The sequence below is a fragment of the Scylla paramamosain genome, chromosome 11 (genome assembly GCF_035594125.1).
Source record: "Scylla paramamosain isolate STU-SP2022 chromosome 11, ASM3559412v1, whole genome shotgun sequence".
Lineage (NCBI taxonomy): Eukaryota > Metazoa > Arthropoda > Malacostraca > Decapoda > Portunidae > Scylla > Scylla paramamosain.
Genome location: NC_087161.1, coordinates 23,927,249 through 23,943,522, shown reverse-complemented (window position 1 = coordinate 23,943,522; position 16,274 = coordinate 23,927,249). Strand labels below are relative to the sequence as shown.

The following is a 16,274-nucleotide window of genomic DNA, read 5'->3' as shown; positions in this document are numbered from 1 at the left end:
CAGGTTCCCAGAGGTGCCTTGCTAAGTAGTCAGGAGGGACGCATCAGGGTGGGATATATACTCGTACAGCCATCCATGAAGCCTCGGGACTACCACTACTACTACTATTACTACTGCCAGACTGCCCCGCCGCGCTTACTCACGCACTAATGGCTTGCTCACTACTGCTTCTAGTAATACTGCTGCTACGACTATTATTGCTGCTGCTCCTGCTACTACTACTACTACGGTTAACACTACTACAACCACTACGGTTACTATCACAACTATTACTACTACAACTTCTACGAATAACACACACACACACACACACACACACACACACACACACACACAACTTTTCAAAGCCACACACAAAATTAAAACCCCATAAAACCCTGCGTATTAATTCCACGCTCATTGAGGCCAGACGTGCCTTCTTAATATTCAATGCTAAAGAGAGTCTGATCCCCGCCCTGCCTGCCTCTTCACCCCTCCCCCTGTTATCCCCTGTACTACTCTCCCTTCCCTCCACCATCCTCTTTATCCCTTCCCCTGCGACCCTCAGCCACCTTCCACCACCATCAGAAGCCCTCCCAGTCCCTCCCAACCCCAATCAGCGAGGGAATGGCGGCAGGGACTTGACTGGATGGTCTGTGCAGGAATTAAATGGAAGAGACACGAGGAAAGAAAACGGGGATGGATATCGCACGCGGGGACGAGGATGAGGATAAAGACGACAAAGGAATAAATGCATACGACTGCCATACTTAGGATTTGAATACATAAATAATTAAGAGGAAAAAATGTACTACTAGTATTGGAGGGCACGTGATCAATAGACTGGCGAGTGTAAGAACAGTAGTTTTTTTTTTTTAAATGAAATGCAGGAAATCAGAGGCACAATATAAGATAAATACGTGGGAATTGAAAGATTTCTGATAATGTTAGTTGCTTCTCCCTTTTCCTTCTCCTCCTCCTCCTCCTCCTCCTCCTCCTCCTCCTCCTATTCTACCTCCTAATCCCTCTATTTCTATCTTCTCTTCATTATCCTCCTTCTCCTCCTCCTCTTTTTCTTGTTCATCTTTTTTTTTAATTTCTACTCCAATCTCCTCTTTTTACTTCTCTTCTTCTTGCACCACCTATTCTGTTTCCTCTTCTACCTCTGCACATCTATATCAATGTACATCGTTTTCCTCCTCTTGTCCTTCTCTAGATTTGTGTTTACTCCTCCTCCTCCTCCTCCTCCTCCTTGTATCGTTCTCATTCTTCATATTATACATGTACTTACACCTTTTCCTCCTCCTCCTCACACACCTCTTGTTCCTCGCATTCTAACTCAGCACCAATCTCCTCCTCCTCCTCCACCTCCTCCTCCTCCACCTCCTCCTCCTCCTCCTCCTCCTCCTCCTCCTCCTCCACCTCCTCCTCCTCCTCCTCCTGCTACTCTCCTTGCTCCATCTTCGTCTTCGTCTTCCTGCACCAAGTTTCCTCCAGCACGCCTCCCACGCCTCCCAGACACGCCTGCCCCGGCACATTCCACGCACGCCTGGCCTCTGCTGCATTGGTGCGTCTCTCAGGTACAAGCACCGCCAAATTAGTAAGCAGTGGCGAGGCGGGTACTCGTGTGACGCTGGCAGAGGGAGATATGACGATTCTGGCCAAAGTTAAGTGTTGCAATGTGACTAATTTGGATATAAGCTAAAGGAAAATATGGATTGCATGACTTTTGGCGCTGGGAAATTTAGGTTAGTTAATTTATGATAGGATAGTTTAGATTAGCTTAAATTAAGTTTGGTTACGTTAGGTAAGTTGGGTTGGATTGGGTTGGGTTGGGTTGGGTTAGGTTAGGTTAGGTTAGGTTGGGTTGGGTAGGTTAGGTTAGGTTAGGTTAAGTTGGGTTGGGTTGGTTAGGTTAAGGTTGGGTTAGCTTACGTTAGATTAAGTTAGTCTATTTAAGGTTAGACTTGGTCAGGTTAGGACAGGATAGGTTAGGTTAGGTTAGATTAGGTTAGGTTGGGTTTGGTTAGATTAGGTTAGTCTACCTAAGGCCAGCCTTGATCAGGTTAGGACAGGATGATAGGTCAGGAAAGGTTTAAAGAACGTTAGTTAATATGTTCGGCTAGATTTGTTCAGGTTAGGAAAGGATAAGCCAGGATAGGTTAGATTAAACTAGGTAACAACTAATCGTGATCTAACATGGCCTAACAAGACTTGAACTTTAACTTGACCTGACCTAACAACCTTACTCAACACCCAACAATAGGTGATCTTCGTTTCATCAATAAACATATGAATAAATAAGTGAATGAATTAATACATTAATAAGTAAATAGGTAGAGACACTGTAGATAAAAAAATAAATTATAAAATGTTATAGCAAAAATATTCAAGCTTATATTAAATGGAAACAAGAACATTATTATGATGACAATTACCGTAGCACAAAAAAATATACATATGATACAGACCTCTCTTCAAATGTCACGATGATTTTAAAAAGAATATATACATACATAATAAAAAAGAAATTAGCCCTCCCAAAAATAGCAGCACAACAGCTCATTAGTTTTAGGTGAAACGCGCAGCACGATGATTCACCTCCACTCTTTTATTGTTGTAATTGTAAGTCATTAATGTAATTGGCAAGGGAGTTACATATATCCCCTCTTTCCCTTTCCCTTCCCTCCCCTTTCCTTCTCCTCCCTTTCTATTTCCCTTCTCCTCCCTTCTATTTCTTTTCTCCCTTCTCTGTTTTATCTTCCATTCAACCTACTAATTTTATCCTTTCCCCTTTCTTACCACTTTTCTTCCTTCCCCTTCCATTCCCTACCCCCTCTTTCCTTTTATTTCCATTCCCTCCCTCTCTCTTTCCTTTTATTCCCCTTCCCCCTTCTCTACTTTCCCTTGCATACCCCTTCTCTGTATTCCCTTCTCTCCTTTTTTTCTTTCTTACCAACTCTTCTCTACTTTTTCCTTCCTTTTCTCCTCTTTCTTACTTTCCTTTCCTCCAGCTTCGGCTGAAAGGATGGGGTGTTGGGGAGGATCCTTTTCATGTGCTATCCTGTCTCTCCCACTAACAGAGTAGAATAGTTACCCAAACAGCCTCTCAAGGACTTCAGGGTCTGTTGCTGTTTGGACATCCTTTGTATTCCTTTACCTTCCATTTCCTTTCTCCTCTACCTTCCCTTCCCTCCATTTCTATGTCACATTTTTCTTTCCCTTCCATTTTCTTCCCTTCCCTCCCTTCCCTTTCTCTTCCCTTCTCTTCCCTCTCCTCCCCTTTCCCTCCAGCTCTCTCCATGTCAGCGTTTGCTTTTCACGAGTATAAAACGTTTCAACAATCATGCCGACATTTTGGAAACATTTCAGCGACAGGCAAACACACTGGCATAAAACACACGCCAATAATGAAGGGGGAAAAAGTGGATTTTGTCTCTTTTTTCGTCCCTTTAATCCTAACTGGTTACTGCAATGATAGTGGTGCAGGTGATGGTGGTAGGTGGAGTTAGTGGTGGTAGTGGTGGTGACGAGGAGAATGAGAAAGAGAATGAGAATAAAAATGAGGACGATGATGATAACGAAGATGATGATGAGGAGAGTGAGGATGAGGAGGAAGAGTATACAAGAAGTACTCCTCTACATATTTCTGTTATAATGTGCATTTTTAACACGAGAGGACGAGGCAGGGAGAGCAAACTGAACCACAAGTAATGTAGACTCACGAACATTGCCGCCCCTAACCAATTACTGCGGGATTTAGTAAAAAGAGTAAATACATATATAACTGACGTAAAATTCCACTAGTTACGGCAGAAAAAAGAATGAAAATATACAAACTCAAATAACTAGAATATATAGCAATTATTGGGAGGAGGAGGAGCAGGAGGAGGAGGAGGAGGAGAGAGTCATCCTAATTCTCGCATCACCAGACACACTCACATCCACTAGCATTTATCCTACTTAACTAATATTTGGACCCATCATCTCTTTCTTTTTCTCACATCCATCTACAGAGTATTATCAGTCAACCTTTTCATCCACCTTTACGGAACGACTCTTTCATCCAGCCATCCGTCTATCAAATTACAGTTTCCTTTACCGTATTCATCTCTCATTCAAACTTCCATTCACTCTGATCCACTCCCATTCACTGGATTACCCTTTCATCCACTATACTGCCCTTTCATCCATTCCTCCACCTCCTTCATACATCGCCTTACTGTCTCATCCACCTATTCATCCACTGCACAACCCTTCCATCTACACTAACCTTTCCTTCATCCTTTCATCCACTCTTTCATTCACTCATGTCTCTCACTTTCCACTTCTACATCCTCCAACATTTTCCCACCAAGCCTTAATCAGAGAGACAGAGCGGCTGTCCTTCTCTTTCTCTTCTTTCTCTCTGTCTCTGCCCCTCTCCCTCTCTGATCCATCAACTAACCCAACACAAGAAAGGATGTTTTAAGCCGCCCACTAAGCCAACACCACAGACACGCCTTTCCCAGCCTCTAATCTTCTTTAAAAACGTCAGTTACACCCTAAAAACCTAATGTCAAACCATCTCTCTCTCTCTCTCTCTCTCTCTCTCTCTCTCTCTCTCTCTCTCTCTCTCTCTCTCTCTCTCTCTCTGCTAAATGGGGCTCACCACTGCCAGCCACAACACGATGACTTAAGAGTATTAAGTTCTTAGACTGGTGTCCTGATGGAGAGAGAGAGAGAGAGAGAGAGAGAGAGAGAGAGAGAGAGAGAGAGAGAGAGAGAGAGAGAGAGAGAGAGAGAGAGAGAGAGAGAGAGAGAGAGAGAGAGAGAGAGAGAGAGAGAGAGAGAGAGAGAGAGAAAACGGAGGCAAGAAAGGGAGAAAAATAGGCAGGGATGAAGGAAAAATGAGAAGGAAAGAAGGGATGAAGGAAAGAAGGGGGGGGAGAGAGAGAGAGAGAGAGAGAGAGAGAGAGAGAGAGAGAGAGAGAGAGAGAGAGAGAGAGAGAGAGAGAGAGAGAGAGAGAGAGAGAGAGAGAGAGAGAGGAATAAAAGCAGTAGAAGGGAAGGAAAGAAAGAAATATCACCAATAGGTAGATAAGACGGAAAGGAAGAAAGAGCAATATGCAAGGAAAGAAGAAGGAATATAAGAAAGAATAAAGGAAATGAGAAGAAAAGAATACAAAGAAGTCGGAGGACGAAAAAGGACTAAGGGAAGGAGGGAGGGAGGGGAGGAAAGAATGGAAGGAAGAAGAGTGGGAATAGGAAGAGTAAAAGGAAGTGGTTGAAAGGATGGATGAAACGAGAATGAGAAGAGAAATAGGGGAAGTAGAAACAAGAGAGTGGGAAGTGAGACTAGCTGAGTGAAAGAGGAAATGAAGAGGAAAGGAAGGGAAGGAAAGGAAATGAGAAAAAAAGGAAGGAAAAGTAAACAAAAAAAGAAAAAGGATAAAAAATAAAACAAAGTAAAGAAAATAACGAAAAACGAAAGGTAGAATGGGAAAAAGATTAAATAAAAAAAAAAAGAGTAAGGAAGAAAAAGAAAAAGTACGAAAGGAAAAAAGCAAGAGAATGAAAGAAATGACGAGCAGAAAAAGAAAAATCAAAGAATAACAAATACACGAAACAAAAAAAGAATGACAAAAAAGAAAAATAAAGCAAGGAAAGAAAGAAAGGAGAAGGAAGGGAACGGAAGATAAAGAGAAAAAAAGAGGAAACGAATGAAAGGGATAATAAGAAAAAAAGAAGGAAAACGAAGAAGAGAATGAAAAATAAAAGGGAGAGAAAGAAAGAAAAAAAAAGTAAAGGGAAAGAAAGGAAAGGGAAGAGAAGAAAATGAAGGAAAAGGAAAGAGGAGAAAGAAAAAAATTAAAGGAAGGGAAGCATACACAGGCAGGCATTAAAGATGATGTGGTGGTGCACGAGAATGATGGTGCACATGGTTAAATAAATCACCGGTGCCATAAATGAATAATGGTGTGTGTGTGTGTGTGTGTTCGAGCATTACTTACACACCTTGCTTAAATATCCACTCACTGAAAACACTACTACACTTTTTTTTTCTCTTTTTTAACATTAGTTGCTGCTTAATTTAGTTGCTTCATTTCACTTTTTTTTTCCTGTAAACTCGAGAGCATTTTTCCCTCTTTCCTGCAGGCTGTGGAAAAATATATATGTAGCGTTTTTTTTTTCTTTCTTTCTTTAAAGTTAAACGCACAATAAATAAAGAAAGGAAGCTTGGACTTATAGAAAATGTAAGACTCATCTGAGCTATTTCCGCCTCATCATTTCCTCGCAAATTCACCATTCCTTTTGAAAATTACAAACCCATTTTCATCAACATATTTTACAACCTTTTACATTTTCATCTCTTCCTGAATTCTTCCTTTAAATTACTGCTCCTACTTTATCTCCTTCAGCGTATTATCCTCCTCCTCCTCCTCCTCCTCCAGCTCTTCCCGTCTCCATCGCCGACAGAAGACCCACCAAACCATTTTTCCTTTTTCACTAAAATAAAAAAGAAAAAGGGAAGAAAAAGACCAAGTAAAGATTTAAGGCGGTGAACCTCCTCATAACAAGAAATAACTGTTACCAGAGAGAGAGAGAGAGAGAGAGAGAGAGAGAGAGAGAGAGAGAGAGAGAGAGAGAGAGAGAGAGAGAGAGAGAGAGAGAGAGAGATGGGGCTGTGGGTGGTACGTGTCTAGGATGCGGGATATAAGGAACACAAAAAAGACCATATACATCTGGCGTGGCGTGACGGCTATGCCCGCCATCAATCTCCCGCCGCGACACTCACGGAGGAGATAAACTGCCTCGCGAAAATGACACACCACAATTCTCAACTGGCGCCCGAAAGCAGGTAAGAGTGAAGGAAGACAAAATGAAGCACATAATTTCAAAAAAAGATAAGTATTCATTTCACATCCACACTTGTAGCCCCGCCCTTCCCACTCTTCCCACACACACACTAAGCCATTATTGTGTCTCTACCTCCTGTCTTCTTTACTGTCAGATGTCACGCGGCCTCCGGTGTGGTTATATAGAAATACACGTACATATACATAAGTTATACAAGATGTCTATCCGTTTCGGTGACTTTAGGATGTTATTGTTATGTTAGAGTGGGCATTATCACCTGGAATAAAACATTACTACTGCTGTTACTACTACCACCACCGCCAATACTTTTCCTCACTCCCTCTTGCTACTACTAATGCTGCCACTAATACTGACACATTATTAAACACCAATACCGCTTTTGCTGTTGCTGCTCTTGTTTCTGGTTCTACTAATAGTGGTACCAATAATATTCATATTTCGAATACAGTAATTCAACATCCAATAATACCAATATATTTATAAATACCGGTTGTTTCTACCGATCAATGCCCATATGATAAGAACAAGAACAAGAAAACAAGAACAAGACCAAGAACAAGAAGAACAAGAACAGAAAGAACAAGAACAAGAACAGGAAGAACAAGAACAAGAAAAAAGAACAAGAAAAAGACAAGAAACAAGAACAAAAGAACAAGAACAAGAACAAAAAAACAAGAACAAGAACAAGAACACGAACAAAACAACAACAACAACAACAACAAAGAACCAGTAGCATGAACAAAAAAAAAAAAGAAAACCGTAAACAACAACAACGGCGGCGGGAAAACACCCAAGAGAAAGAGAGAGAGAAAAAAAGAGGGAACGAACCAAGGACGAAGAAAGAAGAGGAAGAGGAAGGCGTGTGTAGGGAGGAAACATTAAGGCAAGAAGAAAGAGTATGAGGAAAGAGGATAAACAAGAGGAAGAGGAAGCTTTCAGGTGAGGCGGGAGGTAAAGAAGGCAAAGCAGGTAAGGGAAGGTGAGACGTCCACTCATATATTTATCTCGCTTTTTTTTTCCCACTTGTGCAACACTCTCTCTCTCTCTCTCTCTCTCTCTCTCTCTCTCTCTCTCTCTCTCTCTCTCTCTCTCTCTCTCTCTCTCTCTCTCTCTCTCTCAAACCTTATAAATTTTCTCTCATATTATTATTCCTCCTCCTCCTCCTCCTCTTCTTCCAATTTTCCTTCTTCCTTTTCCTCTTCTTCATATTCCTCCTCCTCCCCTTCCTCCTCCTCCGTCTTTCCTCTGACCTTTGCCTCTCGCCTGTTAATCCCCCTTTTCAAGTAATTAGTATTAGTCAATTATTATAAGGACGATTAAGAAACACTGAAAACTTGCATAATAAAAAACAAGGGAAGATTAAGTTCTGTATTTCTAAATGTTTCTGCTCCCCATCCACCTCTTCTTTCTCCTCTTCCCCTTCCTCTTTCTCCTCCTACCTCTCCTTTATTATAGTATATATTCCTTTTTCATCCTTCGAGAGCCTTTCATCCATAATTTCATCTTATAAGAGGCGACCTAAACTTGAAAACACCTTCTTTACTTTTTTTTATTCTTCATTTTCTGTTTCCCTCACTTTAAAGAAGAAGGAAAAGAAGGAAGGGTTAGGAAATGCAAGGGAAGCAAGGACTGAAGACAAAGACAGCAAAACAACAAAACAAGGACTGAAGCAGGCTGTAGTGAACGTTATTTGGGTCAAAGATGTTTTCAAGGTTCTAGTAATGGTTTGTCACGGACTCTGCAACACCAATAGGGAAAACGCCCACGGGAACCTGGCCAGTCCTTTCTGTGGCATCTAATTTAGTCCTGACGAGAGCCTGAAATGTCTGAATGTGAACTCTTGCCCTAAAAGGTCAAAATAAGAATTAACCTTTACTCTTGAATACTTTCCCTTCAATGTTTCCCTTTAGTGATCATTTCTTGCCTCTCGTCCTTAAACTGCTCTTTCCCATCAAGGTTCCGCTGCCCTTTCTTTCACTCGCTGTTTTGTTTCTTTCTTGTGTCTTTTTCCCTGCCGTCACTTCCCGCTTTTAAACTGGAATGTTTCATCATTATTCTTCATTACCAGCATACAGCAGCCTGAGCCTCTTCCACCACCACCACCACCACCACCACTACCACCATCTCCCGCTCTTCCTTCTTCTTCTTCTTCTTCTTCTTCTTCTTCTTCTTCTTCTTCTTCTTCTTCTTCTTCTTCTTCTTCTTCTTCTTCTTCTTCTTCTTCTTCTTCTTCTTCTGCTCCTCCTCCTCCTCCTCCTCCTCCTCCTCCTCCTCCTCCTCCTCCTCCTCCTCCTCCTCCTCCTCCTCCTCCTCCTCCTCCTCCTTTATTGTAGTATATTCCTCTTTCCTCCTTCGAGAGCCTTTCATTCATTATTTTATCTTATAACAGACTGCCTAAACTTGAAAACGCCTTCTTTACTTTTTGTTTTTCATTCTGTCTCCCTTACTTTAAAGAAAGAATAAAAGAAGGAAGAGTAAGAAAAGTGAGCGAATCAGATGGAAGAAGAGGAGGAAAAGTAGGAAAAAAACAACAGGACTGAAATAAAATAGGAAGAACGGGAGGATATCATGAGAGAAGGGAAAACAATATCAAACCAGATGAATTTTGGATTAACTTCTGTATTATTCTTCAAGTTCATGTATTATTTACCACCATACTAATGCCAGTAAACACAGGTAGACAGAGAGACAGATGGGTACAGAAATACAAGCATACAAACAGAATACGTCTTACCACACCATCCTCCTCCACCACCACCACTACCACCACCACCACCACCACGAAACCTGTCTCCCTTAAAAAATAGAAGGTAACGAGGGAACATTTGAGCCTGGAATGGGCGACCGCTGTGCTGTGAACCCCTGACCCCCTGACCATGGCGAGGCGATCAGGGTGATGCACGAGGCCACTACCACCACAAAGGACACACACACACACACAAACGCGAGTGCTGGTTCAGATAAGAGGCGTGTAATAACCTCTCCTTACGCCCTTGTAGTCATTCAGGAAGAGGCGAGGAGCTCCAACCTGATCACGGCGCTAATTGCATAACTCAACACACACTGACGATTTTCAAGCTTTACGTTGGATCATTGTAGACAATCAAAATGTAACAGAATAGTAGATATTTTAAGGGAAGGAGGTAGGAGCACAAATCTCTCTCCTATGCATAAATAAAAGGTTTTAGCTCCATGAGGAAAAATATATTGCTTTAGTCTCTTTTTATTATACACGAGATTCCGCAAACATCTTCCTTATCCTGTGATTTTTACGCAGACATCTTGTTTACCTCGTGGCTTTAAGGGTTAAACCAGCTCCGGGACTCACTTGTTGACTTTTTGGGATGGTAACTATAATAATGATGGACCTTCATAGTTTTCTCTACTGTTTATACCTATTACAATTTGATTATTTTGATGATTTTGATATTCCAGAGAACATGTTTCAATGGAAAAGCCAAACAAGGCACGTTTTAAATCTCTGTAACGTAGTTTATAATCAAAAGCAAATATCTAACTTTGCTTATGGAGGGGAGAAAACTTGAAAGAGCATATCAAGTTCACCATTGTTGATGTAATATACTATCGTTGTGAGTCTTAAATAATGATCACTGCCGCCATACAACACAACAGGCCTACCAATGAAATATGGGTATCCTACTTTCAGCGAGGTGGAATCATTGTCAATAAAAGGTTCAATCATGTGTTGTAAGTGGCCTGGTATGCCTCCAATGTCAGAGATGTGTGTGTGTGTGTGTGTGTGTGTGTGTGTGTGTGTGTGTGTGTGTGTGTGTGTGTGTGTGTGTGTGTGTGTGTGTGTGTGTGTGTGTGTGTGTGTGTGTGTGTGTGTGTGTGCGTGCGTGCGTGCGTGCGTGCGTGCGTGCGTGCGTGCGTGCGTGCGTGCGTGCGTGCGTGCGTGCGTGCGTGCGTGCGTGCGTGCGTGCGTGCGTGCGTGCGTGTGTGTGTGTGGAGGACGTGGTGAGGTGTGTCTGTCTGTCTGTCTGTTTGTCCGCCACTCGAAATATATTAAAAAATGCTTAGTGTCTGGCTGCTGCTCACGGATGATTTCATATAAACACACCTATATGTTTATTGCAATTAGACGCGTGGAGGGCATGCTCACGCCTCATCAGGCACGTTTCATTTGATGTGCAGATGCAATGAGTATGTCGCGTTTGACGTCTAGGTGTCGCTAAATATTACTGAACCAACTCCCTCTAAAGCACTTATTGAATTGTGCATAAAATGAATAATAACCCTTACTTTATGGGAGTATATGAGCAGGAGAGTGATAAATGTGGATACGGACACACAACGACGAGGCAAAGCGAGGAAAAAATGTCCGGATTACATGAAATGAAGTGGGAAGAAGTAACAAACATGAACGGGAAGAGAAAACCAGTCAGGATAAGCGGTTAATTATGAAAAGCTGCTCAAGAGGACGTGTGCACCACATAACTGATGGTCTTGCTGCAGGGAAAAATGTGTCATGGAGTCTATCATGAGCCTTAATAAATTTCGTAAAACTGGTATATTTCTAATACTCGTATAAGAACATGATCAAGACATTCTCAGCAATTTTGTCGTTTATTTATCATCCTGCACATTTCTTTTCTTCGTTATCCTCTTCCTGTTCTTGTGTTCCTCATCCTCCTCCTCCTCCTCCTCCTCTACTTTTTTTTTCTTAATTGAGAACACAGTACTCTTCTTATGAATGTTGTATTGCTAATGTTAAGGAAATACTTTACTTATTCTCCACAATTAAGTCGTATCACTGTTCACTGTTGTCCCTTCTTTAGTACTTATCACTTACATTTTTTTTTAGTTTCCAATAATTACTATATTTACACGAATCCCTGAAAAATGACTGGTATTGACTTGAATCAGAGCAATTAGGATAAGTGCTCATTGTAATTAGTGCTAACGAGTATCATTACGGATGAATTCCTCTCATGTGAAAGTATAAACAGACCTTTGATATAATGCTCGTGAGGTTGGCATTCTTTTAACAACATGCATGATTTTACATATGCATCTATATTTTTTAATGAACCTTTTTTTTATTATGTAGGTAAGGATTTATGTATGTATGTCTGTAATTATATACGTATGTATGTATGTATGTATGTATGTAGATCGATAGGTGTGTAAATAATTGTATGTATACATATATTATTTTATCATTATTATTATTATTATTATTATTATTATTATTATTATTATTATTATTATTATTATTATTATTATTATTACTGTGATGGCGGTGATGATGTTGACGACGATGCTGATAAAGTTGATAATACATGTAATAAGGAGCTGTGGTTTCTATGTCCTCCTATATGCCAAGTCTGACAAATCACTTAAGCACTTTCACAATCCCATCACTAATCACCATCAACACCACAACACATCATAATAATTACAAAACACCACCCTAAATTTCTCTCTCTCTCTCTCTCTCTCTCTCTCTCTCTCTCTCTCTCTCTCTCTCTCTCTCTCTCTCTCTCTCTCTCTCTCTCTCTCTCTCTCTCTCTCTCTCACACACACACACACACACACACACAAAGAGTAACAAACAGGCGAACACAGACAAAAAAATAGACCACAAATATGAAATACGACTCAAGAAAAGAAGAATCACAGAAAATACAGAATTTCTACAGATCAAAGAGAAGAGGTGGGATTAAAATTAATAGTGGACAAAATTAGGGGTATTTAGAAAGAGGGGAGAAGAGGGCAGAGTGCGGATTACGAGGGGAGAGTTGAGTTAAAGGATCGGACACGTGGATGGTGAGAGGTAAAAGAGACTAAGAAGGGAGGGAGGGGGGAGAAGATGTCAGGGAATAAAGGAGGGGGATGACAGGCGAGGGAGCATAAGAAGAGGAGAAAATTACAGTAAGAGTGACGCCATTAGCAGCAAGAAGGGAGGGAAGGAGGAGGAGGAAGAGGAGGAGAAGAAAGGTGAAAAGGAAAGGAGGAAAGGACATAAAGGAAGAGAAGTGGGATAGTCAGGAGGAAAAGGGGGAATGAGAGATTAGTGAGAGGCTATGATAATAGCTGAAGTTGAATAGAAAGGGATGAATGAACGAAGAGGAAAGAGAGAATGATGACCGGAAAAAAAAATAGTTGAAGTGAGTGAGTGAGTGAGTGAGTGAGTGAGTGAGTGAGTGAGTAAGAGGAGTTTATGAAGTATAATATCTACTGTATGGGGAGGATGAAGGGAATGAGGGAGAGATGCAGAGCAGGTGGATGATGTATGATGAAGGAATATGCAAGAAGGGATTGGGAGATGGAAATGTGATGGGGTGATGAGGACTTGGGATGGGAGGAAGGGTGACATACTTAACTCTCACCCATTCAGCCTGGGCTTTGACAGGGAAGGTTGCATGCACGGAAGGATAAGTGAAAAGGGTAAAAGTGAAAGGGAAGGTGAGGGAAGGTTAGGTAGAGGGTAAGAAATAGGGGCAGAAGACAAGGTGGCAGGGAAAGATAAGAATATTGAGGGCAGAGCAAAATAGAAGAGGAAGGATGGGGAAAGAGGAAGAGGTATGAGGAGGAATACAGGCTTATGAAGGAGGAAGCTGAAGAAAACATGAATATAATAAAAAATGGCGAATGACAAAAGAGGAAGAAAGGGAGGAGGGATATGCGACCTATAAAGAGTAAGAGGAGGAAAACCGGAAAATAAAGTAAAGGAAGAATGAAACAGGAAGAACTGGAAAAAAAGGAGCCAAGGTAAATAAATAGCAGACTCTAAACATGACACACTCCTACTCATTTATCAGTTACAGAGGTCAAGAGTTACAGAAAGAGATGAAAGTAACAACAGAGAGAGAGAGAGAGAGAGAGAGAGAGAGAGAGAGAGAGAGAGAGAGAGAGAGAGAGAGAGAGAGAGAGAGAGAGAGAGAGAGAGAGAGAGAGAGAGAGAGAGAGAGAGAGAGAGAGAGAGAGAGAGAGAAACTAACACTATAAAAAGGCTACATAAAAAAAACACCCACATCCCTCCCGCGTAAATAATAATAATAATAATAATAATAATAATAATAATAATAATAATAATAATAATAATAATAATAATAATAATAATAATAATAAACCAGTGTAACATAACTAAAAATATTCACATTCTCTTTCCTTACCTCACTTACACACACACACACACACACACACACACACACACACACACACACACACACACACACACACACACACACACACACACACACACACACACACACAGAAAACAAAAAAAATGCATAACAATAGAAAAACATAATAAAAAAATCTGTAACACTCAAGACCATACAACAAAAAAAAAGAAAAAAACTTTGCATCACCAATCAAACATACACTCTCCTATCCCAACCCTCACACTCACACACACACACACACACACACACACACACACACACACACACACACACACACGTACGTACGTATATAGAGCATATAACACCAGCTATGTCCATTAAAATCCATTACAGCACTCAGTCAAGCCTCGCAGAGTACACCACACACACACACACACACACACACACACACACACACACACAGGGGAGTAAAAGCGGCTGGTACTCACTATTCGAAGACCATGTAAAGCATCCCCTCTGAGGAGTAGGTTTCCAGCAGCTCCACAATGTGCTCATGTTTCAGCATGTGGCAGATCGTGGCCTCGCGCTTCAGGTCTGTGGAGGGAAAAGGGAGTGGCTGCTTAATTGGTGCAGTGAGTGGCTGATTAATTGGTGCAGTGAGTGGCTGGCTGTTGAATTCATTTATTGAGTGATGAATTGAGTGGGTGATTGATTCATTGATTAATCGAGTAACTAATTGATTGAGTGATAGATTAACTGACTAAATAAGTGATTAGTTGTTTGATTTACTGCATGATTGGTTAATTGATTGATCGATTTAACTGACTGACTGAGTGACTGACTGATAAATTGACTGAAGGAATGAGTGATGGTTTGAATGAGTGGTACATTGTTTAATTGTTTAACCGAGTAACTGATTAATTGATTGACTGAATAATTGACTGACAGACTGATTAAATGACTGACTGACTGACTGACTGACTGACTGATTAATCAATTCAGTGATTGACTAATTACCTGGTTGATGAAGTGATTCATTAATTGACTGTCCGAGTGACAGACAATCATATATGAAAAAAATAGATAAGGTGAGGTGTTAGTAATAGTAGTAGTAGAGAGAGAGAGAGAGAGAGAGAGAGAGAGAGAGAGAGAGAGAGAGAGAGAGAGAGAGAGAGAGAGAGAGAGAGAGAGAGAGAGAGAGAGAGAGAGAGAGAGAGAGAGAGAGAGAGAGAGAGAGAGAGAGAGAGAGAGAGAGAGAGAGAGAGAGAGAGAGAAATATGAGCTCGGCAATGTTAATGATGGCGGTGGTGGTGGTGACAATAGCAGTCTGAAATTAATCAAGACAACGCTTTGATGATAACGGTGTTGTTGTTGTTGTTGTTGTTGTTGTTGTTGTTGTTTTCGTTGTTGTTGGCAGTAGTAGTTGTGGTGGTGGTGGTGGTGAAAATAACACAGCTGATCCAGGAGGGAAAATGTGAAGGATAGTTTTCTCTAATGAACTCAAGATTATGTAAGCATTCACGTGTGTGTGTGTGTGTGTGTGTGTGTGTGTGTGTGTGTGTGTGTGTGTGTGTGTGTGTGTGTGTGTGTGTGTGTGTGTGTGTGTGTGTGTGTGTGGCAAGAACAATGATGAAAGGGAGCAATATTCGCGGTAATTAGGGAAGCAGTAATTGTCTAGTTTAATAATTACGACACGACCGCACCTTCAATCAACCTAAGAGCACACCTGAGGCGTCTCTCTCTCTCTCTCTCTCTCTCTCTCTCTCTCTCTCTCTCTCTCTCTCTCTCTCTCTCTCTCTCTCTCTCTCTCTCTGCACAAACAGGTGATGCAGAAAGCTGATCCGAGTAAGAGTAAGTTACTTTTCTCTTTACACCGCTTCAAATTAAAACTCTATATATATATATATATATATATATATATATATATATATATATATATATATATATATATATATATATATATATATATATATATATATATATATATATATATATATATATATATATATATATATATATATATATATATATATATATATATACTGATCAAATATAACATTTTCCACGCTCTTTTTGACAAAGGTGGAGTCTAAAGAGAGAAAATGCCAAGGAATTTGTGCATACTAATCAATGTTCACCTGTTTCCAATCGTACACTGAAGAAACCACACTAAATAAAAGTAACCAAACAAAAACCTTCATAATCCCATAACATTGTAGATTAAGAAGAAAAAAATGTAAAAACTAAAGACATTAAAACCACTGTTCATATATGACATGTAAAACAGAACAAAACTTAAAACTTGTATAACCCAAGCAAAGAAGTAAAGGATAATAAAAGATA

The 16,274-nt window shown here is 40.6% G+C and overlaps 1 protein-coding gene across 7 annotated transcripts in view; it reads right to left on the bottom strand.

Annotated features, from left to right (window-relative positions):
* The window catches only part of LOC135105090 (peripheral plasma membrane protein CASK-like), an 88,562-nt gene that overhangs the window by 55,045 nt on the left and 17,243 nt on the right, over positions 1–16,274 (bottom strand). For all 7 annotated transcript variants that reach the window (XM_064013050.1, XM_064013051.1, XM_064013052.1 and 4 more), the window contains exon 2: positions 14,420–14,525. In XM_064013050.1, coding sequence (XP_063869120.1) covers positions 14,420–14,525 — 106 coding nt within the window. The remainder of the gene's footprint in view (positions 1–14,419; positions 14,526–16,274) is intronic.